A 23752-nucleotide genomic window follows, 5' to 3' on the forward strand; every position below is an offset into this window, starting at 1 on the left:
ACAACTAGTGTTTTTTGTTTTTATTATTAACTTAGTACCCCTTTCCTAACAGCTCAAAGAAAGAGAGATTGGGATTATACCATTAGAAGAGCTATGGAAATGTCAGGAGCCTCTTACCCCTCATAAATTATGCAGTATTGCTGTGAATGAAAGAGAAGAATGACTCCATGTCGGTTCACTTATTGACTTAGTTCTGAAAATCTAGGTCATAAAACTTTTGAGCACTTTCCTTATAAATCACATATGTGGTTGTCAGAGGGAGAGTCTCGTATTTGGCCTTCTTGCCTCATGTACAGTGACTACAATGAAACAAAATGCATATCAACCCACTTCTCCACACCAGCCAAATTCAGTCTCGGCTGGTTTTGCTTTCTGAAAATGAGCAAGAAAATTTTCTCCTAGTAACACCACTAAAATGCTGAGTTGACTTTTCATTTTTGCTTTGAAATTCCACTGTAGGCCCTAAAGCAGCAATTAACTGTCAAGTTGAGGCTGGTGGCACCTATGCTGAGCAGACACTAGCTATTATGTATTGCTCACCAGGCACCAACCTGGCCTTTTACACACATGATCATGGTTGATGGTCATAACACAGTCCTTCCAAGTACATGGTCTTCTCCTCATTTTACTGATAAGCAAACTGAGGTTCAGAAATGTTCAATCATTTGCCTAGTGTCATACAAATAGTAGGTAGCAGGGTTGAACTCAGGTCTTTCCAAATCAAAAACCTACATTCTTTATGCTGTTTTATGCTACCTCTTAAATTACTTAACTATATATTAAGAATGCTTTGTAAAATCAGTCGTCTGCCCCAGCAGTTCTTTCTTTTTCTTCTTTCCTTTTTTTTTTTTTTAAATGGGGAGTAGATACATAGTTGAAGGAAAAAGTGGAGTCCAACAGGACCCAGATCTTTTTATTGTATTTTTTTAAGGGCTAAAGTAGATCAGATTGATTTTCTTTCCTCATACTTCATCACAGCAATATGACGTCCAATTTGACCAAAATAACAACTAGGTAAGTAATTGCTTGATTAAAATCTCATGTTTGGCATTGCCTGAGACAGAAATCCTAATAATTGATAATATTATGACAGAAACCCTAATAATTGATTAAAAGTTAGACGACATTATTTTCATTTTAGTTTTGAGAAACTGTCAACTTTTAATTATTTTGCCATGTGCATTTCACATGACCATGTTTTAAAGGCACATTTTCCAACAAAGTCAAGATGAAGGGAGACATGTTTTAGGCAAGGAATATCAGTACATTTTTAAGTTGATAAGGGAACAATTTATTAAATGACCCTAATCTTATATCAAACAGTGTATACTTTGGTAGATGAACCTCCTATCTTTTTTTAGTAATTTTTATAGCCAAAGAAAATGGTTCTTGGTAACTAAATGTAAATGCCAACTCAAGGCTAATGTGGGTTTTTTTAAGATCAGATTTTACAGCCCAACTCTTAATTTTAGTACAAACTCTAAATTTAGCTAATTTCAACATAGTATAAAACTAATCAAATATGCTAGGCATTTTGCTTCTACAGAGTTTAGGGCATTTTGCCTAAATTGCTTGCCTCTAATTGTGGGGTCTTATTTCCCTTTCAGATATAGAGGACTTAAAATATGCTGCTTTTGGAAGCTACAGTAGCAATTTTGCAGTGAGCACACTTACAAGCTATGACTGGTCAGACAGGGATGATGCAACTCAGGGCAGAAAACTCTCTCCATTTGTCCTCTCAGCAGGAAGTGGATCCCCCTCAGCCACCTCAATTCTTCAAAAGAAAGAGACTTCATTTGGCAGTTCTGAAAACATCACCATGACATCTCTCTCCAAAGTAACGACCTTTGTAAGTGAAGATGCTCTTCCAGAGACCACCTTCCCAGCTTTTGTCAGTTTTAAAGACACGATTCCTCAGACCAGTGAGCAAAAGGAATATGAAAACAGAGACTATAAAGATTTCACAAAACAGGACCTGCCTACGGCTGAACGGAGCCAGGAGGCCACGTGTCCCAGCCCAGCGTCCAGTGGTGCCTCTCAAGAAACCCCCAACGAATGTTCAGATGACTTTGGAGAGTTTCAAAGTGAAAAGCCCAAAATCAGCAAATTTGACTTCTTAGTAGCCACTTCACAAAGCAAAATGAAATCCAGTGAAGAAATGATCAAAAGTGAGCTGGCAACCTTTGACCTTTCTGTTCAAGGTGAGTAGCTTCCAAGGTAGATTTTACTATTGTGGTTTTTTTCCACTGAGATCTTAGATGTTCTTAAGAATAAAATGTTGCTCTCTGGTTTAGCAGGAAATAGATTTTTCTAATCTTTGAAATCAGGGTCAATTACAGATAGCTATAATAAAGATTTCCCTGAGACGGGAGTCAAAATCAGCATCCCTCAGATAACTGCTTTATGGGCTAAAAACAAGCACAGCATGCAGGTATTGCTCATTAGCTTGTTTGGTTAGAGGTGTGCTGTGTTAAAAGAGCCAGATAAATGGATTCGAGCCACTTGTAGGCACATTAGCTCCGCTCATGTTCCCTGAGCACAGATAATGTCTTTTAATCCAAAGGTTGCAATGTGGGGGCCGGGGATCTGCATCCAGCCTGCATATCACATTGACCCACACAAAAGATTTTTAAGTACGAAGTAATTGCCAGTATTTAAAAGACATGAGATTTCCCAATCTGGATTTCCAACTTTTCTTGAGAAGTCATAATATCTGGCATTAGTAGGTCTACACTCCCATATGTTGGCAGCTGGAGCCGAAGAGCACCGCTCCCTGTAGGTGGGTCATTCTCTCTCTCCTACCATAATCCCCACCGCTTCCTGTCTCAGCGGACCTACTTAAGTTATTCACTTTACTTGCCTGGTCTCTGAAGGCATTTGAGTTTGCCTCTTCTGCTTTAATCTCATCCTGACAGGAGGGGTCGTTGATTTCAACTGGATTGAGAGACTGTGAAGGAACTCGGTTACAAATCCATAACAAATGACTGGAAAAGCCACACAACTCTTACATACTGATATTTAGAAAGGTGCTTTTGTTCTCCAGACTCCAGTGATTCTGCACTGGGCATTATGGAAGACTTGTGATAGATCAGAGAAGAGTCATGTTGAAAACGAAACGCAGGGAAACCACGCAAGAGAGAACAGTAGAAAGGATTTAACATGTAGCTTCCCAGAAAGAATGAATGAGGAATGTGTTTGTAAATGCCTCATGACATAAGCATCTGAAGAAGAGGGTCGTGGGCTGGGCGCGGTGGCTCACACCTGTAATCTCAACGCTTTGGGAGGGGAGGCAGGCAGATAACTTGAGATCAGGAGTTCGAGACCAGCCTGGCCAACACAATGAAACCGTGTATCTACTAAAAATACAAAAATTAGCCAGGCATGATGGTGTGCACCTGCAGTCCCAGCTACTCAGGAGGCTGAGGCAGGAGAATTGCTTGAACCCAGGAGGCGGAGGTTGCACTGAGCCGAGATCACACCACCGTACTCCAGTCCGAGCGACAGAGCAAGAATTTGTCTCAAAAAAAAAAAAAAAAAAAAAAAAAAAAGAAGAGGGTTGTGGTAGCGAGGAAGAGCCTCTGCCTGAACTAAGGTGAGTAGCCAAAACCTTTGACTGTATTATCCCCTTCTCCCAGGATCACACAAGAGGAGTTTGAGCCTTGGTGATAAAGAAATAAGCCGTTCTTCTCCTTCTCCAGCTTTGGAGCAGCCTTTCAGAGACCGTTCCAATACTCTGAATGAGAAGCCCGCCCTGCCCGTCATCCGAGACAAGTACAAAGACCTGACGGGAGAGGTGGAGGTGAGAGGAGAGCTTTCTACAGGGGGTGGGTAACAGACCAGCAAGCACACAGGGCCCCAAGAAAGAATGCTGTCAGCTTTCACGTGGGGAAAATGAGGGGCAGAAAGACACAAAGCACCAGACATAAACTATGTAATTAAAGTGAGGCAAGGGTAACATTAGCCCTGGGTGAAAACATTTCCCAGGTGTGGCACCCACTGAAACTAGTCAGTGACCCTAAAACCAAAACTATTCATGGGACTTCACAAGGATGGCAGTGTTTGTGTAATTCTTCTTGAGCACTTAGACTTTATTGTCTTCATGAAACCTCAAAATAGAGGAGACAGGGAAAATATTCTGAATTTTTTATTTCTGTCTGCTGCATCTTAGTGCCACGCTATGTTCCTCCTATGGTCAACACACTTAACTTCCCACCTTTCCCTACTCCTTGTTACATGTGCACATGGGCCACGTCCTCACACACAGCCACACAGCGTTATAACTGGGGAGTGGAAAGCCAGTGGCTTAATAGCAGTTTCTGTACCAGATAGCTACATGCTGAGTGCCTTCGAAGAAAGGCTTACACTGTTACTGATGGAACAAATGAGGCAACACTCACAGGGGGAAGCTGCTGGAAAGCATGGCCCTTAGACTCACAGGTCCTGTGCTCAGAAGTTACATTTATTAGTAATTTAACATAGTTATTAGTGAGTTCAAAAAGATAAACTGCGGCTGGGCATGGTGGCTCATGCCTGTAATCTCAGCACTTTGGAAGGCCAAGTCGGGCAGATCACTCGAGCTCAGGAGTTCGAGACCAGCCTGAGCAACATGGTGAAACCCCACCTCTACCAAAAATACAAAAATTAGCCTCATGTGGTGGTGCGTGCCTGTAGTCCCAGCTGCTCTGGAGACTGAGGTGGGAGGATTGCTTCCGTCCAGTGCAGTGAGCAGAAATCATGCCACTGCACTTCAGCCTGGGCAACAGAGCAAGACCCTATCTCAAAACAAAAACAAAAACAAAAACAAAAAAAAATAAACTGCTTGAACTAGAGTGATCGTAATAAAAAGGAAAGTCCTCCAAGCACTTTGAATTGACAGAGTCATCAATAGAAGATTCCAGGTTTGTGTGTTTAACCCAGTTCTTTTTAACAAATTCACAGGAAAATGAGAGATATGCATATGAATGGCAGAGATGCCTGGGGAGTGCCCTGAATGTGAGTATGTCACTTATGCGTTCACACATATGTGAGTGCTCTTTTGTGCCTTTTTGCCTTCTTGGTTCATTTGAATTGACAGAGGCAAACTTCAGGAGAGCCTTACTTGGATGTCCCTGGGCAAAGGGTAACTCTGTGGAAGTCATGCATCTTAGGTGAGGCTTCTTTCACACTTACAATAGCAGACCGGCTCATGTGTCAGTCATCCCCTCATCTGTCATTGTGTTTAAGAAATAACAAAGTGATTTCATTAACTCTGACCAAATCAAAATAATATTTAAGCTAAAGAACCTGTCTTGGCTGGGTGCGGTGGCTCAACACCTATAATCCCAGCACTTTGGGAGGCCAAGGCGGGCAGATCACGAGGTCAGGAGTTTGAGACCAGCCTGACCAACATGGTGAAACCCTGTCTCTACTAAAAATGCAAAAATTAGCCAGGCGTGGTGGCACGTGCCTGTAATCTCAGCTACTCAGGAAACTGAGGCAGGAGAATCACTTGAACCCGGGAGTCGGGGGTTCAGTGAGCCGAGATCTTGCCACTGCACTCCAACCTGTGCTACAGAGCGAGACTCCGTCTCAAAACAAAACAAAACAAAACAAAAGGAAAAAAACATATTTTCTCTTCCAGAGAAATGGAGGATTGTTTCTTCAAGGATAAAATGAGATTTTTTGACACCTCCTGGCTTTTCGGTTGGGTTTTCTACTAATAGTAAATTGATTTGCAATGACTTTTCTCAGTTATGTAAGGTGATGTGATTTCATTTCTTGTAGGTCATTAAGAAGGCAAATGATACCTTAAATGGAATCAGTAGTAGTTCTGTTTGCACAGAAGTAATTCAGTCAGCTCAAGGCATGGAATATTTATTAGGTATGTTCTTTCATATTTTACTATTGAAAATGATGGCACTTTGCATTATTTTCAGTTTTCCCTTTAATTATTTTAAGCTAGATCTCTCAAGTTACATATGACTTCAGTAAGAAGCATCTGTATTTGTGGGTAAGACACTCAAGCTACAGGCAGTAAACTATTGGACTTAATTAAAAAGTCTCTATGGCTAAGTTTCCTCATCCTTGTTATATACGTAATAGCAAAAATGTAAAATTATATCTGTGTTACTGGTTTATCAAAGAATCTGAACTACCGATGCACTAAAGTAAAATCATCTTGTCTCCCATCAATTCCTTACCCTACTCTATATTCTTTCTCTCGACCGCTTAATGACACCACAGAGTCCTTAACCTCCTGGCCATCTGCAGCAATTTGATGTGTCAGTCCAACAGGAAAGTGTAGTCTCTGTCCACTTCGGTGTTCCTCCCTTCCCCAAGCTCAGGCTTGGCCCGTGGCCAGAGCCACACATGCTGGACCCTAATCTTTTTCAAATCTTTACTCAAATGTCAGCTTCTGAGTGAAATCTTTCCTAGCCTCCATCTCTCCAAAGAGTATCGTCTCTCCCTACCCCAGTACTTCCCATCCCATTCTCTGCTGGATTTTCTCCTTAGCCCTATTACCTTTAATTTCTTACATATGTTACTTATTATTCTTTTCTTTTTTAAGACAGGTTCACACTCTGTCACCCAGGTTGGAGTGTAGTGATGTAATCATGACTCACTGCAGTGTCCACCTCCCAGGCGCAAGCAATCCTCCCACCTCAGCCTCCCAAGTAGCTGGAACCAAAGGTGTGCACCACCACACACCCAGCTAATTTTTGTAGTTTTTGTAGAGACAGGTTTCCGCCATGTTGCCCAGGCTGGTCTCAAACTCCTGAGCTCAAGCGACCCACCCACCTTGGCCTCCCGAAGTGCTGGGATCACAGGCGTGAGCCACTGTGCCTAGCTACTTGTTGTTGTTTTTACTCTCTGTCTCCCTTCACTAGAATGAACCTCCAAGAAGGCAAGGATTTTGGTCTGTTTTGTTCACTGGTGTGTCCCCAACACCTAATCTAGTGTCTTGCACATAGTTGGCACTCAAAAATATTTGCTGGATGAGTGGAGAGTGAAGGGATGTAGCCTCTGCCTTACTCCTGCCACCTCACTCGGGGTCTTCTTTTCCTGCTCAAACAGGCACAGTTCTGCATAAGCAGATGTCCACCAGGAAATGGGGCACCTGTCTTTTCTCCTAGTATCCTTGTATCTATGGAAGATTCTCTTAGAAGCCCCCTCACTTGGCTTAGGGTGGGCAGTAATTTCTGCCCCTCTCTTGGGAAAGGAAGAAGAAAAGCCGTAGTGCTGACACAGGGCTGCTGAGGCCCCGCTCTGAAGATCCTCTGGAATTCCTCCAGTGTTCACTTAGAGAGATCGGGGTCACGTCTTTTGTGACTGTTACATTGCAGGGGTTAGGGATGTGTCTGGTGGCTGTCCTTAGAATGTGGAGGTACTTAGCACCTCTCATCCTTGCTTCAAGAGTTCAACCACAATTTAGAGACCATAGGAAAAGAACTGTTCTGCATCCTGTTATGTGTTTAAAGATAAGTGAAGTCAAAGTGTTTGTAAGACCTTCAGATTCAGAGGGGTGAGATGTTTCTTCATTACTTTGTGATGCTATTAACATTTAGATTCTTTTAAATTTTTACTATCCCCATTTTCAGCTAGTTTATTGGGATTTCCCAGATTCAAACAGATGGACTCATAAATAAACCTCCCAAAAAACAAAAGCTAATAACTTGCATAGTGCCTGCCATTCTCCAAGCACTGTTGTAAGCCTTTTACCATATTACCCTATTTAATCCTCTCAACCATCCTTGGAGGAGCTACTGTTACCATCCCAACTTCACAGATGAGGAAACTGAGGTACAGAGAGATTATGTGACTTGCCTAAGGTCATGTAGCCAGTAAGAGGCATAGCTGGGGTTTGAACCCAAGCAGTGCAGCTTCTATGCTCTTACCAGTAAGCTATACAGCAGCATTGAGAAGTGGATTGGTCCCAAAGAATAGTAAGTACACCTCTGTCCAGATACACCCATTGTTTCTAACAGATATCAGCAAGCAATAATGCTCCCCTGTCTGGTTCCTCTGTGTCTCCACTGCTAACACTCTCTCTCTGCTCTCTCATCCCGTCAGGTGTTGTTGAAGTGTACAGGGTAACCAAGCGTGTGGAGCTGGGGATAAAAGCCACTGCAGTGTGCAGTGAGAAACTCCAGCAGTTGCTGAAGGACATCGATAAAGTATGGAATAACCTAATCGGCTTCATGTCACTCGCCACACTCACAGTAAGCCCATGAGGCAACTCAGCAGTTGCTTTCCTTTCCAGAAACCTAAGTTGTAAAGCAGAGTGTATATTCCTATGATGGTACTTATTGGAGGCTGGAGGTGCCAACTGGAGCATGTTATATTAAAGGAGGGAGATCACAGGTGTGTGGTCAGTTGAACAGTACCAGGTGGGCTTCTGATCTCTCTAAGGCCCAGTGAACCTAAGGAAAAAACCAGTATAGGAAAACATTCACTCTGGCTACACCTTTCTTAATTCACATAATACACGGAAGTTTTGCAAAGCAGTGGTTTGAGATACTCCCTTTGCACTTCTAGTTATTTATGTCCTCATATGTGTCCTTTCAAAAAGCTATATGATACCTCATGTTGCCATCCTGTAGTTTGTTTAGCCCTTCTTTTTTTAGGTTCTTGGGTCATTTTCATTTTTCCCTGTTATGAGTAGTTCTCTGAATAGACAAATCACTGTTCCTTTGTGGGGATGTATTTCCTCCAAGTGAACTAGGAGGTCAGTGTGTGTGTCTGCACAGGTGCATGCATGCGTATGTAGCTGTTGTTACATTTATTAGAAGGCTTTCCAAACAGCTTATATTGGTTGCAATGCTACCAGAAATATGTAAGTACATGGATACATTTCTCTACATTATGTCCTATCAATCTTAATTTAACAAGCATGCAATTATTCCCTAAGGTATTTTTTACATTTTTTTTTTAATTTCATGAGAGGCTTTGCAGTGTTCCAAATGACAATTTACTATTTCTGTTGCCTTTGTGTATAAACGGATTGGACTCTTCTGACCATTTGACCATTTATTCCTTGGAATATGGTTATTGACCTTATATATTTCATATTTGTAATAGATTTATATACATATATATAAGCTTGTAAACGTTTATCAGCTTTTTTCCTCCTCTATTACTGTCCCTTTTTTACATTTCATTGGGCAAAACTATTTTATTTTTATATATTCATACCTATTCAATTTGTCTCTGATGATATCCTTTATTTCACAATAGTCAGAAGTTTATCTTCCTTCCACAGCTGGAATAAATATGCTATTCCAATTTTTTTTTTAACATGGAACTCTGTGACCCATCTGAATGGGATTGCAGCTGTGTGGGAGGAAGCAGTTCTAATTTTCTGAACTGATAGCCAGGTGGATACCCAGCTACCCCAACTACATGTCTTCAGCAGCACATCCTCTCACCATTGTCATGTTGCTTCTGGTTTGTAATATTAAAGTCTTTAAGAGTTTAAGTAATTTCCAAAACTTTTTCTTGTTCCCTTGAATCACTTCTCATTTTCTAACCTAAAATTGTATGTAGATAATTAAAAAAAAAAAAATACTGTTCTGGCAAGTGAAATAAGAAATGGAGTATTAATATTTGAAAAAAGAGATAAAATTATGTTTACTTGGTGATAATGAAATTCTTTTAAAAATCTAAATTCAAGCAGCCAGGTGCAGTGGCTCACCCCTGTCATGCCAGCACTTTGGGGAGGCTGAGGTGGGCGGATCACCTGAGCCCAGGAGTTTGAGACCAGCCTGAGCAACATGGCAAAACTCCGTCTCTACCAAAAATACAAAAATTAACCAGTCTCATAACCCGGTCTATAGATAGATAGATAGATAAAAAAATATTTTTTAATCTAAATTCAGGAGTTTAAATGTATTGCATTTGGCAAAAATTCATAACAATCCTACATATTATTAGTAGTTAGAAAATATGATGAAATTAGGCTGGGCATGGTGGCTCATGCCTGAATCCCAGCACTTTGGGAGGCCGAGGCGGGCAGATCAGTTGAGGCCAGGAGTTCGAGACCAGCCTGGCCAAAATGGTGAAACCCCATCTCTACTAAAACTACAAAAAAAAAAAAAAAAAATTAGCTGGCCATGGTAGCGGGTGCCTGTAATCCCCACTACTCAGGAGGCTGAGGCAGGAGAATTGCTTGCACCCGGGAAATGGAGGTTGTAGTAAGCCAAGATCGTGCCACTGCATTCCAGCCTAGGTGACAGAGCAAGACTCTGTCTCAAAAAAAAAAAAAAAGAAAAGAAAAGAAAAGAAAATGAAGTTTAGAAACCTTATTTTTTTTGTTAGAAAATATAACGAAGGCCTTTAGTGGCTGATGCCTGTAATCCCAGCACTTTGGGAGGCCGAGGTGGGTGGATCACCTGAGGTCGGGAGTTCGAAACCAGCCTGACCAACCCCGTCTGTACGAAAAATACAAAATTAGCTGGGTGTGGTGGTGCATGCCTGTAATCCCAGCTACTTGGGAGGCTGTGGCAGGAGAATTGCTTGAACCCAGGACTCGGAGGTTGCAGTGAGCCGAGATCACACCACTGCCCTCCAGCCTGGGCAACAGGAGTGAATCTCTGTCTCAAAAAAAAAAAAAAAAGAAAGAAAAGAAAGAAAATATAATGAAATTAGAAATCTTTTTTAAAAAAATTATTAACTAATTCAAGCCCTTATCACTTTTGAACTTCTGACCTCATAGCTAGGGTTACTGGTTCCATTTTTTTTTTAATCTCCTAGCAATCTATTCTGCACACCTCTACCAGACTGTTTTTTTTTTTCTTTTTTTTTCCAGACAGAGTCTCACTCTGTCACCCAGGCTGGAGGGAAGTGGTGTGATCTCGGCTCACTGCAACCTCCACCTCCTGGGTTCAAGCGATTCTCACGCCTCAGCCTACTGAGTAGCTGGGATTACAGGCATGCGCCACCACGCCCAGCTAATTTTTATATTTTTGGTAGAGATGGGGTCTCGCCATTTTGGCCAGGCTGGTCTCAAACTCCTGGCCTCAAGTGATCCACCCACCTTGGCCTCCCAAAAGTGTTGGGATTATAGGCATGAACCACTGTGCCTGGCCTTGATACGAATATCAGAAAGAAATTTCTTCTGTGGGTTCTCATAAAGAGGAAACTAATATAATCAACATTGCCTTCCAAAAAAAAGAGAAATCCTTTCAGTAAATAAAGCAGCAGTTTTCATTGGGTAGTTTCTTATTACATTTCTCAATATAGGCCAAATGGCATAACTCCAAAGTATGAGTGGAAGTCATTTTAAGTGTGGAAAAAATAGATTAAATTGTAAACTAGGAGGTGTAGTAGTGCATACAGATGGCAGGCTCATGTCTTTGCTCTGTAAAGGAAGCATACAAATCAACGAGAAATATACCAACATCCCAGTAATGTATGAGCAAAAACGTGAAGTGATTCATAAAAGGGGAGGTACAATTAATCAGTAAACATAAATTCAAATTAAAACAAGGTTTCATTTTTTACCTACTTTTTTTTTTTTTTTTTTTTTTTGAGACAGATCTCACTCTGTCACTCAGGCTGGAGTGCAATGGTGCAATCTCGGCTCACTGCAACCTCCGCCTCCCAGATTCAAGCAATTCTCATGCCTCAGCCTCCCAAGTAGTTGGGATTACAGGCGCGTGCCACCACGCCCAGCTAGTTTTTGTATTTTTAGTAGAGACGGGGTTTCACCCTGTTGGCCAGGCTGGTCTCGAACTCCTGGCCTCAAGTAATTCACCCACCTCTGCCTCCCAAGGTGCTAGAGGCATTACAGGTATGAGCCACCATGCCCGGCCTGCCTACTAATTAAGCCCAATTTTTGTATGGTCTGTTTGTTTGAATACTAATAGTGTTGATGTGGTAAAATGTGGACTATATACTGCAGGGTGGAATCACCTATGGAAAGAGAAGTTTGGCACCATGCTTTCTCCCTGACTGTGAACTTCTTGAAGACAGAGATCAAGACTGCGTTTTGCATCTTTTCTTTATCTGAGCACAGTGCCAGGCACTATGTAAACATTCAGTAAACACTCAGTAAAAGTCGAATGAATTAAAGGACTTAATATGCATTCAGAGTAGCTGACTCAGTAATTGCAAATCTGAGAAAATGTCCTGAGGCAGCGATTCTAAATATGAATTCACAGAAAGAAGCAAGTTAAGTGCACAAAGTTGTTCTTTGTAAACGTGAAAAATTAGAGACAACCTGAAAGTCCAAATCTAGAGGATTGGTTAAGTAAATTGTGGTGAATCTTTACCCCAGGATCTTACGCAGCCATTTTGTAAAGGAGCACGAAGTTTGAATGACACAGAACTGTTACTACAGGGCTTGAAGGAAATCTGCCAAAATGATATTAGGGATGTGTCTGGGTGATGAGACACTGGATTTTTTTTTTTTTTCTTTTTTAGACAGGGTCTCCCTCTGTCACCCATGCTGGAGCACAATGACGTGATCACAGTTCACAGCAGCCTTGACCTCATGGGCTCTAGCAATTCTCCCACCTCAGCCTCCTGAGTAGCTGGGACCACAGGTGCACACCACCAAGCCCAGCCAATGTTTTTGTATTTTTTGTAAAGACAGGGTTTTGCCATGTTGCTCAGGCTGGTCTCAAACTCCATGGGCTCAAGGAATCCATTCACCTCGGCCTCCCAAAGTACTGGGATTACAGGCATGAGCCACTGTGTCCAGCCAAAACACTGGATTTTTAAATATTCTTTTAGTTTTTTCATTTTTTCAACTTTCTTTCGATAGCATTTGTTGCATATATAATGGAAAAACAAGTGTTTTTACTCTGGTAGGAGAAATGTGTCATTACCCTCCATTCACTTGCACAAACCCTCCCTGTAGATAGCCCTTGTTACCCTTGCCCACTTCTCCTTTCCGTTGTAGTGATAGATTATCAAGTTCTCAAAACTGAATTTTATTTATTTACCTGTTTATTTATTGTTTAGAGACAGGGTCTCACACTGTCACCCAGGCTGGAGTGCAGTGGCACAATCACGGCTCACTACAGCCTTGAACTCCCAGGCTCAAGTGATCCTTCCGTCTCAACCTCCCACAGCTGGGACTACAGGCATGCACCACCATGCCTGGCTTGGTAGGAATAGGGCCTCACTATGTTGCCCAGGCTGGTCTCAAACTCTTGACCTCAAGCAGTCTTCTTACCTCAACCTCCCAAAGGGCTGGGATTACAGGTGTGAGCCACCATGCCCAGACTACTTTAGGGACTTTAATTGCAGTAAATCTGCATGGCAACCTGACATCTTTACCCTGCCGTCATCCTTTCCTGAAGCAGAGGAGAATCTGGTAGCCTAAGCTACCAGACATTTTTTGTCCTGACAGTCCACCTGACTAAGGAGGACTATAGTACCACACATCACTGCCCCTAAAAGGCAGCTGAATCAGAATATTGCCAACAGAAGCTGGGGAGAAGGAATGGGGGTAGTTTACTACTTATCCTCTATTTCTCTATTTACATTCAGAGAGGCAGAATTCTTGGGGTCTGAATGAGAGTCTTCCAGTTCTGTCCTTAATGGATTGGTTAACTGTTATGATGACTAATCCAAGGAACTTGGGAGAAAAAGCACGTGTTTACTGCAGTCCTCCAATTTTCTTTGAGCTTCTGGAATTCTGTTCATTATCCTCTGGATCAGAGAAATGCATTAAACTCTGCATTTACTTCCTGAGCTCCAGCTACTAATGAAATTGACTGGCTAGTGATATGTGCCGAGGGTGCCTGTGAAGCTGTGGGGTAGAGAAGGATGTGTCACCATTTGTGAACCTGGAGATCAGTATGTGTCTGTGTCTTTCCTAATTCACCCACCTGCTGCTTCCTGACCTTGTCCTAATATGGAGCAGATTAAGCCTGAATATCATCATAGGAGTAGATACTTCTGTTCTCCCCGTTTACAGATGAAGAAACTGAAGCACAGAGATACTGGTGAGGCCTGGGTTTATTCTGAAAGTCAGAAGTCAACTTTCTCAACCTCTATTCTTTGTGGCCTCCTTCAGAGGGACGGGTTGGGTGGGTAAAACCAGACAGGTACTAAAGTTTTTGTCGGGGGGAGTGGGTTGATTTTGGCATCAAGGTTAATGAGTTCAAACACCAGGAGTCTTTTCTGGCAGCAACTTGTTATAAACAGTCGAGTTCTTTTCTGTGCATTGCCCTTGTATATATATATACCAGGACTGTAGAGTAACTTAAAAGCCTCCTTCTTTACATTTAGATTTTAAGGTTCTTTGTTTGGGTAGCAATCAGTTCTTACTGCAGTTAACACTTGAAAACTAGATTTCTATACAACCCCCAAATCAGCCACCCATCTCTTCTCTCCTAGTGCTGCTGGGAAAAGATGACTGTGATTACAAAGCATCTCTCTCCTTACCATGAGCTCTTAGAAGAAAAGGTATCACAGAGACCAGGCGTACTTGCCAAGCTTGTGAATTTGGGGGAAAGGATAAGTGGGGAGATTCCTGGGTTGCTGCTGTGCGTTTACTTCTTGAGGTAGCTCCTCTCACCAGGTGAAGTGCAAGCCAGTTTCATGTTTGTACCTTTTCCCAAGCTCCTGTGGCTACAAGCTTGCTACAGCTGCACCTTCTAGACTCTGAACACCCCTCCACACCTTTTCTTTTCTTTTCTTTTCTTTGTAAAATATATATATATGTACACTAAAATGCGAAAATCTTGGTTGTCCCACTCAATGAGTTTTGAAAAATGCATACCCTCATATAACCCATGCCTCTATCAAGATACAGACTACTCCATCATTCCAGAAGTTTTCTTATGCACCTTCCCAATCATCACCCTACTCAGATATAATCCCTGGTGTGATTGTTTTTTTATACCAAGGATCAGTTTTATCCAGACCTTTTTAAAGAGACCTTGGAATTTGATTTTGTTATTTTGAAGAAAGCCTATTGGGTTTGGGGCCCATCTAACCTGGAGCGTTGCCCTGTTCACATACGGTGGCGCTTACTCCTTTAGTGTAAACAAATGTGAGGTCAATGGAGAAAAGGGCTGGGCATTTATGCCCTTCCCTCAGACTCCCATTCTAAGCATACTTTTCTAGCATCAGTGTCTAGATGCTAAAGAGTGGTTTTACCTAACTTTTGTTTTTCAAGACACCAGGTAAGGTTATAGAGATGAATTAATCTTCCAACTTGACAACACAGGAATGTATTGTAAATTGAACCTGAACACCAGAGTATTCATTTCTCTAATTACCCATGTGCTTTCTGTTATAATTGCTTTTTTCACTAGGTTAGCCGTGACAGAACAACAATCATTCTTTGCCCAGATTATACCATGTCATTGTACCCTTGATAACTGCTAGGTGTGTCCTCTGTCTGTGAAACTTGAGTTGCCCACTACATGAGGAATAGCACACATTCCACAGAAATAGTGTAAGGTGTTACTTGTCATGAAGAAGCCTTTACTCTAGCAGAACTGATAAGAATAGCTGCATAAATGTAAATGACATAAACCAACATCTATGTAGTTCAAATCATTTGTAACAAAACCATACAAACTTCCAGGACTCTGGATTAGATGCTCAAAGTGGAGAAATCATTATTAGAAAGAGGCATGATTGAGGTTTTATGGGAAGCTTTTAATGCTTAACACTATTGCTTCATTTCAGGTAAAGGACTTCCTAAATGAACTATATTGCCACAGTGAGGCCCTTTGATTCCATACTACTACTATTACTATTACTATTATTACCACTACTACTACTACTGGTTACCATTTATTAATATTTTGCACCTAGGGCCTGCCGATCCTTGTGCTATATGCTTTACATTCATTCTAATTTAATCCTGGTAACCGCATGTAATCACATGATGAGTCCTTAGAAGGGGAAGGTAGGAGGGGAAGAGTGGGAGAAAGTGATGTGACAACAGAAGCAGACAGAAGAAGAGAGTGGCAGATGCTACCTGCTGGCTTTGAGATAGGACCACGAGCCAAGAAGTGCAGAGGCCGTCTCTAGAAGCTAGATTATATTCTAGACGTATAATTTTCAGTTTTACAGGTGAAGAAATTAGGGCTTTGAGAAGATGAAACTTGACTGAAACTGACAAGTCTGTGATTTGAATCTGTATCATTTCAGAATCCATTCTTCTTCCTACTCTATGTTACTTCCAGCTTTTAAGTTACTGAAAATGACTTATTTCTTCCCATGAAGACTCTGTGAGGCTGTTCCTATCGGAAGACAGCTGCATCACTTTCTCCAGTGAAAGTCCCAGAATGTAGTGCAGCATCACAGTAGTCATGCTTGGGCTAAGGAAGGCAGGGTGCACAGTCTTAAACTCCAAATTGTGGCTCCTTGATGTTTATTTAAGCTGGAAATGACACAGTCATTCCCCTGTCCATGGGGGGGAATTGGTTCCAGGACATCCCCCATTTCTGGATATAAAAATCTGCAGACGTTCAAGTTCCTGATGAGAAATGGCATAGGATTTGCATATAACCTATTCACATCCTCCTGTGTATTTTAAAGAATCTCTAGATTACTTATAACACCTAATACAATGTAAATGCTGTGTAAATAGTTATTATATGTATTGGATTTTTTTATTTGTATCATTTTTGTTTTTTTCTATTTTTTCCTCCGAATATTTTTGATCTGAGGTTGGTTGAACCCACAGATGTGGAACCCATGGATACCGAGGGCTGACTGTACTGGCAAAGCTTTATGTTCTCTTTCTCTTTGATACTCTTTATCCATGGACTAAGACTCCCTCTTGTGGTAGAAGCATGTCTCCTCCAGGCACAGACTGAAGACCTGCTTCTTTCTCAAGAGGTGAAACTCACCTGGTTTAGTGAGATGTGATGCACTCTGAGATTGGCTCCCAAGTGACTTGTCATCTAAGGTTTTATCTTGTGAAGTGGGTTGAAGTTCAGTAGGTTTGGAACAAACAGAGAATTCTGTCCTGGAAAATTAATCGATTTTTGCCATATAAAATCTAAGAGAAGAGAAAAGGTTGTTATTCGCCTGAATTTTAGTCAATTGGCAATCACAGAGGCTCTCTGATTCCACTATTCACCTCAGTGAAACATGAATTCTTTACTACTTCCTTTCAATGTGAAATTGACCAGTGAATTTCAGAGTCCTTATTTCCTATTGCTGTGACATATCAGGAGAACAGTTTATTTTCAATGGTGATAGCATTTTTGTCGTCTTGCCAGTCTGCACAATGTTTTAGAGACAGGATCTTTACTATGTCTCTGCATGGCTGTCCTCAGTTGACAGAAGGCAGCTGTGGTAGACAGAATGATGGCCCCCTCAAAGCTACCCATGTCCCAGGAACTTGTCAATATGTTACCTTTGCAAATGGGATTAAGTTAAAGGCCTTTCTTTGGGGAAGGTATCCTGGATTATCCAGGTGACCCCAATGTCATCACATGGATCCTTAGAAGGGGAAGGTAGGAGGGGAAGAGTGAGAAAAAGTGATGTGACAACAGAAGCAGAGAGAAGAAGAGAGTGGCAGATGCTACCTGCTGGCTTTGAAGATGGGACCACAAGTCAGGGAATGTAGAGGCCATCCCTAGAAGCTAGAAAAGGCAAGGAAACAGATTTTCCCCTAGAACTCCCAGAAGGAATGCAGTCCTGCTCACCCATTTTAGACTTCTGAAATCCACAACTGTAAGAGGATACATTTATGTTGTTTTAAGCCATTAAGTTTGTGCTTTGTTACAGCAGCAATAGGAAAGATTATACAAGACATTGTAACCAAGCAAATACCAAAACTTTATAATTGCCTATGGAACCTGTGTCTAGATCACCCTTTGTATCAGTCAAATTAGACTAGGTTATGCTTCAGTAACAAATAGTTTCTTCTATCTTAGCAAAAGCAAAGCTTTATTTCTTGCTCAGGCTATGTGTCCATCTCAAGTTGGTGGGGTGCTCTGTGCCATGTCCTTACCCAGGGACCCAGGTTGACAGAGCCTTCACCATGTGGAACATAGCTGGTCACCGTGGGAGTGTCAAGGAAACATGAGAAATAGCACATTGGTCTTAAAGGCTTCCTCCCAGAGGTGACACTCTTTTTTTTTTTTTTGAGATGGCATCTTCCTCTGTTGCCTAGGCTGGAGTGCAGTGGTGCAATCTCAGCTCACTGCAGCCTCCATCTCTTGGGTTCAAGCTATTCTCCTACCTCAGCCTCCCAAATAGCTGGGATTACAGGTGCCCGCCACCACGTCCGGCTAGTTGTTTTGTTTTGTTTTTGAGACGGGGTCTCGCTCTGTCGCCCAGGCTGGAGTGCAATGGCGCGATCTTGGCTCACTTCAACCTCCACCTCCCGGGTTCAAGCAATTCTCCTGCCTCAGCCTCCTGAATAGCTGGGATTACAGGCAAGCGCCACCACACCTGGCTAATTTTTGTATTTTTAGTAGAGACGGGGTTTCACCATGTTGGCCAGGCTGGTCTCCAAAGCCTGACCTCGTGATCCGCCCGCCTTGGCCTCCCAAAGTGCTGAGATTACAGGTGTGAGCCACCGCTCCCGGCATTTTTTTGTATTTTTAGTAGAGACGGGGCTTTGCCATGTTGGCCAGGCTGGTCTTGAACTCCTGACCTCAGGTGATCCACCCACCTCGGCCTCCCAAAGTGCTGGGGTTACAGGTGTGAGCCACCATACTCCCAGCTTACGTGTGACTTTTGCTTAGTTATTGACTGTGGCAAGTTACAGGCCAATGCCTGATTGAAAAAGGGGCAGGGAAGGCCCATCCTACCATTCCATAAAAAGGAGAAAGATTATTGGTGAAGAACACTAATTACTACCAAACTCTTCTTCCTTAATAAGGATCTTCCTGGACACCATTGTAGCAGTTTATTGTAGGCTAAAGATTCAGGATTATATATCTCAGTCTGACATTGGGACTTATCAGTGTCAGTAGGCCATATATAATATGTATATATTTTTTAAAATCTTAACTAAATGCATGAAATACTTGCCAAATAAGGAGATGATCAATTTAAGGTGACTTGTAGAGGGCATACCTTCTTATATGATGACAGCCAAACTGTTATCTTATATGATTGGTGCCAAACTGTTACTATTACACTACAATAAACACCCTGTTTATACATGTGTACTTAAGAAGGTTAATTTTGTCAGCTGAAAGAGTAATTTGATCACAGGGTCATTTATGCAGAGCCTTATGGTTTTCATTGGCGATTACAGTATGATCTTTTCATTTGCTTTCCTTATGCCTTTGGTAAACAGATATTAAGGGGCTTCTATTAATTTGATTGATTTCAGGATTCAGAGTTTTCCCAGATTCTAATTATTTCTCAAATAGCCCTGATTCAGTAACATGAGGACTATCTGTAATGTGGATTACAGAGGTGATACTATGTTTTAACCTCTTTTAAAAGCTTGCTAAGAGTTCGTCAAAGTGAATAATTGTGATCATCATATAGACTACTTTTCACTTCCAGAGCATGTTTTATGTCCATCTGAGATATATAGAAATGGGAGAGAGGTGTAGGGCAAGTGAAATAGTTACCATTTTACAGATGACTGACTGCCGAACACACAAGTGTTAGCACCAGCGTCTTCCACATTTGACCATAGTGACCACGGTTGCACTACAAAAGAAAAGAGAGAAAAGAAAAAATATCCTATGACTTGGCTAAGGCCATGTAAGTTTACTTTGATCACCTACACCAGAGTCCTTTTGCACACAGTTGAAACATACACCTCACCTTTTCTTCTTTGAAAACCGTGTGTGCTTCCTTCCCCTGCTGTGATCTCAGTGGATCTAGCTCAGATGTGTTTAAGACAGATTTGTGGAGCTAGTTCATGGTTTATTATTTCAAATTAGAAAGGAACAGGGAACATCATACATAATCTACACATTTTTATAAGGAGAAATCTTTTTTTTTTCCTGGTGAGGAAAGATACGGATCATGTAATTTTGCTTTGTTGCTCAAAAACGACGTGGAAACTCCTCAGTGGTTCAGACTGGAAGAACTATGGGAAATGTAGCTGTTAATTTGGCAGGAATTTGCCATCATCCTGGGTCACCTCAGTATCCATGAAGACAAACCAACTACCATGCCAGGCTCCCGGATGCTTGACTGCCTGGCCCACAGAGCCCTCGCTTCCCCTGCACTTCAGCCACCCACTGGCATCACCACGATGGGCCGTGTTAGCAAACATTGTGCAGCGCCTGTGCAGTCTCGAACCCCGACATCAAACTTCCTGAGTCCAGATTGGCGACCCTCCCGTTGTCTCACTCTTCACTGGCACTGCTCTTGTTTTTGGTTCTCAAGACAGGATGTTGTCTCTTTTACTGTGTTCCTATCAGCCCTCTTCTGTCTTCACTTCTTTTCTCACCTCCTAACTCTCCACAGTGCATGGGGCATCCCTCCTCACTCCCTTCAGTCATACTCATTAGACCAAACCCAACTGGAATCAGTGCAGCCATCCACCTTGACCCACTGTGTGCTGGTGGAGACAATCACACCTCCAGAGTTTGCTGCTTGGAGCTCGCAAGGCTACTGCTTTTTCAGACACAGCTGATGATCTCACCTCCTGCATTAGAGTGAGGATGAGCCCTCTGAGAGGAACTCCTCAACTTCTAGGCTCCCACCTGAGATTCCATTCTGTCGCACTAGTGTGTTAGATCCAGTTCTTACTGGCTTGCAAGAGTGGATTGTTAAATGTTCAGGAATTTTATGAGCCAGTTGTTAAACACCGTTATTACTAAAAATTAAATGAAGACTGGGTACAGTGGCTCATGCCTCTAATCCCAACACTTTGGGAGGCCGAGGTGGGAGGATCACTTGAGGCCAGAAGTTCTAGACCAGCCTGGGCAACATAGCGAGACCTCATCTCTACTAAAAATAAAAAGTAGCCAGGTGTAGTGGCACACACCTGTAGTCCCAGCTACTCAGGAGGCTGAGGCAAAAGGATTGCTTGATCCCAAGAGTTTGAGGCTGCAGTGAGCCATGATCACACATGTCCCTGCACTCCACCCTGGGTGACAGAGTGAGATTCTATCTCAAAAGCAAGACAAAACACAAATGATATAAACTTGCAGTTACATATATTATATTAAAAATAGTGGTAATAAATACTTAAAACATTCTAGTTCTTAAATTTTACTCTTGTCTAGCTTTCAGAGTTATTTATGTCTATCACAGGGTAACCAACTGTCCCTGTTTGGTCAGGACTGAGGGATGTCCTCAGTGCTAAAAAGTGATGGAGAAAATGTTATTAGTGCAGATTAAACTTAAAAGTGTGTGGCCAGGCACGGTGGCTCACACCTGTAATCCCAGCACTTTGGGAGGCCAAGGTGGACAGATCACGAGGTCAGGAGTTCAAGACCAGCCTGGCCAATATGGTGAAACCCCGTCTCTACTAAAAATACAAAAATTAGCCAGGTGTGGTGGTGCACGCCTATAGTCCCAGCTACTTGGGAGGCTGAGGCAGAAGAATCCCTTGAACCCAGGAGGCGGAGCTTGCAGTGAGCCGAGATTGCGCCACTGCACTCCAGCCTTGGCTACAGAGCAAGACTCCACCTCAAAAAAAAAAAAAAAAAAGTGTTAGCTGGGCATGGTGGTGCACACCTGTAGTCCCAGCTACTCAGGAGGCTGAGGCGGGAGGATTGCTTGAGCCCAGGAGGCGGAGGCTGCAGTGAGCCAAGATGACACCACCACACTCCAGCCTGGGCAACAGAGTGAGAGCCTGTCTCAAAATAAATAAAAATAAAAGTGTGCTGCGGGGCCGGGCACAGTGGCTCATGCCTGTAAACCCACCACTTTGGGAGGACCACTTGAGCCCAGGAGTTCAGGATCAGCCTGGGCAACATAGGGAGATAATCATCTTTACAAAAAAATCAAAAAATTAGCTGGGCGTGGTGGCATGCACATGTGGCCCCAGCTATTTGAGAGGCTGAGGATCTCTTGAGCCCAGGAAGTCAAGGCTGCAGTGAGCTGTGATCACGCCACTGTACTCCAGCCTGAGCGACAGAGTGACTGGACAGCTTTCCAAGATTGAGACCTACCCTTTTAACCATTGTGTGTGTGTGTGTGTGTGTGTGTGTGTGTGTGTGTAGTGAATTAGATAATGCATATAAAGAGCTTAGTATAGTGCTTGGCAAAGTAAGGGCGTATTAGCTGTTGTTCTATTTATGGTCTTTAGCTGGTGACTTTCAGATCTCTCCACAAGCAGGAGGCCTGTATGTGTATCCAACCACCTGATTATATAGCATGTGGCCTTCGCTGTCCCACAGGCAGCTCCAGCTCAGCTTGGACCAAACTGAACTCTTCTCCTCAGCTTCCATCCTCAAACCTGGTCCTTCTCTCACGTGTCTTATTATGGTGAATCCTCTCAGCTGCCCGGGTCCCCCAACCTCTCCCATCCAGCAGGTCACCCAGGCCTGCTCATTCTCCTGCCTCGGCAGCTCTTTCACGTGCCCATTTCTCTCCATTCCCCACCGCCGCTGGCTTCATTCTGACCATCGGTATCTGTCTCCAGGACTGCTACAGCAGACTTCTGGCTGAGGCCTGTGCCCTGAGGATTGCCACCCCCAATTCATTGCCTATACTGTAGCGAGAGGGATCTGTCAGTAATACGAACCTGGGCCTGTCGTGATCCAGTTGGAAGCCTTAGTGGCTTCTAGGATGCTCCTTATCTTCCTTGGAGTCCTCGTGCTGCGGCTTCATCTCCTCTTTTCCTGGGCTCTGCCCCCACCCTCTAGATTCCTTCCCATACCCCATTTTTAGCTCAGTGGCCTTTGCCTGTGCTGCTTGTTCTGCATAGAATATCCTTCCCTCCCCTACCTCACCCAACCCTCCTGTCCCCCTCACCTAGCAGCTCCCATCTACACTCAGCCAAGGTGATTCTAAGTTCTAGGAAGCAGGCCAGGCACGGTGGCTTATGCCTGTAATCCCACCACTTTGGGAGGCTGAGGCGGGTGGATCACCTGCAATCAGGAGTTCAAGACCAGCCTGACCAACATGGTGAAGCCCTGTCTCTACTAAAAATACAAAATTAACCAGATGTGGTGGCGCGCCTGTAATCCCAGCTACTCAGAAGGCTGAGGCAGGAGAATCGCTTGAACCTGGGAGGCAGAGGTTGCCGTGAGCTGAGATCACACCATTGCACTCCAGCCTGGGCGACAGAGTGAGACTCTGTCTCAAAAAAAAAAAAAAAAGAAAAGAAAAGAAAAAGTTCTAGGAAGCAGTCTCTGGCTTCAGGCCCCATCCTCCTCGAGCTGGGCTAAGTGCCGCTCCCTTGTGCCCTGGCACTCAGGACTTCCCCCAAGTAAGCACACCCAGCACTCACGGCACTGCACGGGCTCCCCTGGCGCCCACCTGAGACTGAGTTCTCAGAGGTCAGAGGGCGTGTTGTACTGGTGCCGGCCTTCCTAGCACCTGGAACCATGGCAGGTTCCCAGTGGATGTGTGGGAAGTTAAATCCTTGTAGTGGTGGTGTTAGAGTACTTAACTTGCCGCTAGGCCTGCTGGGGGTGAGTGATGAGGGAGTGAAGTGAACAGCGTGTGGACTTGCTGGACTTCTTACCCATTTGTCTTGTCATCCTCACAGCCAGATGAAAACTCGCTGGATTTTTCCTCCTGTATGTTACGGCCTGGGATTAAAAATGCTCAGGAGCTTGCCTGTGGAGTGTGCCTCTTGAATGTGGACTCGAGGAGCCGGGTAAGTCACGCGGCCTCCTTGCAGACAGCAAAGGGCTTCCCTAACATGACTCTGGACAACCTCATCTGGCCCACTTTACTGCAGAGTTTGTGACCAGAG

At 43.2% G+C, this 23752-nt stretch overlaps 1 protein-coding gene across 50 annotated transcripts in view; it reads left to right on the forward strand.

The window, feature by feature from the left end:
* Positions 1 to 23752, forward strand: part of SYNRG (synergin gamma) — a 93170-nt gene that overhangs the window by 63905 nt on the left and 5513 nt on the right. For 16 of the 50 annotated variants that reach the window (XR_008540136.2, XM_009432342.4, XM_063798645.1 and 13 more), the window contains 6 exons: positions 1608 to 2201; positions 3636 to 3799; positions 4939 to 4992; positions 5764 to 5860; positions 8050 to 8198; positions 23543 to 23653. Coding sequence is in view for 48 of the 50 variants with exons in the window: in XM_009432342.4 (XP_009430617.3) it covers positions 1608 to 2201; positions 3636 to 3799; positions 4939 to 4992; positions 5764 to 5860; positions 8050 to 8198; positions 23543 to 23653 (1169 nt within the window). In the remaining 2 variants the exon portion in view is untranslated. Of the gene's footprint in view, positions 1 to 1607; positions 2202 to 2915; positions 3553 to 3635; positions 3800 to 4938; positions 4993 to 5763; positions 5861 to 8049; positions 8199 to 14325; positions 14395 to 23542; positions 23654 to 23752 lie in introns of those variants that run through there. The other 34 variants (XM_063798650.1, XM_054669978.2, XM_063798657.1 and 31 more) reach the window with 8 other exon arrangements.

The sequence above is a fragment of the Pan troglodytes genome, chromosome 19 (genome assembly GCF_028858775.2).
Source record: "Pan troglodytes isolate AG18354 chromosome 19, NHGRI_mPanTro3-v2.0_pri, whole genome shotgun sequence".
Lineage (NCBI taxonomy): Eukaryota > Metazoa > Chordata > Mammalia > Primates > Hominidae > Pan > Pan troglodytes.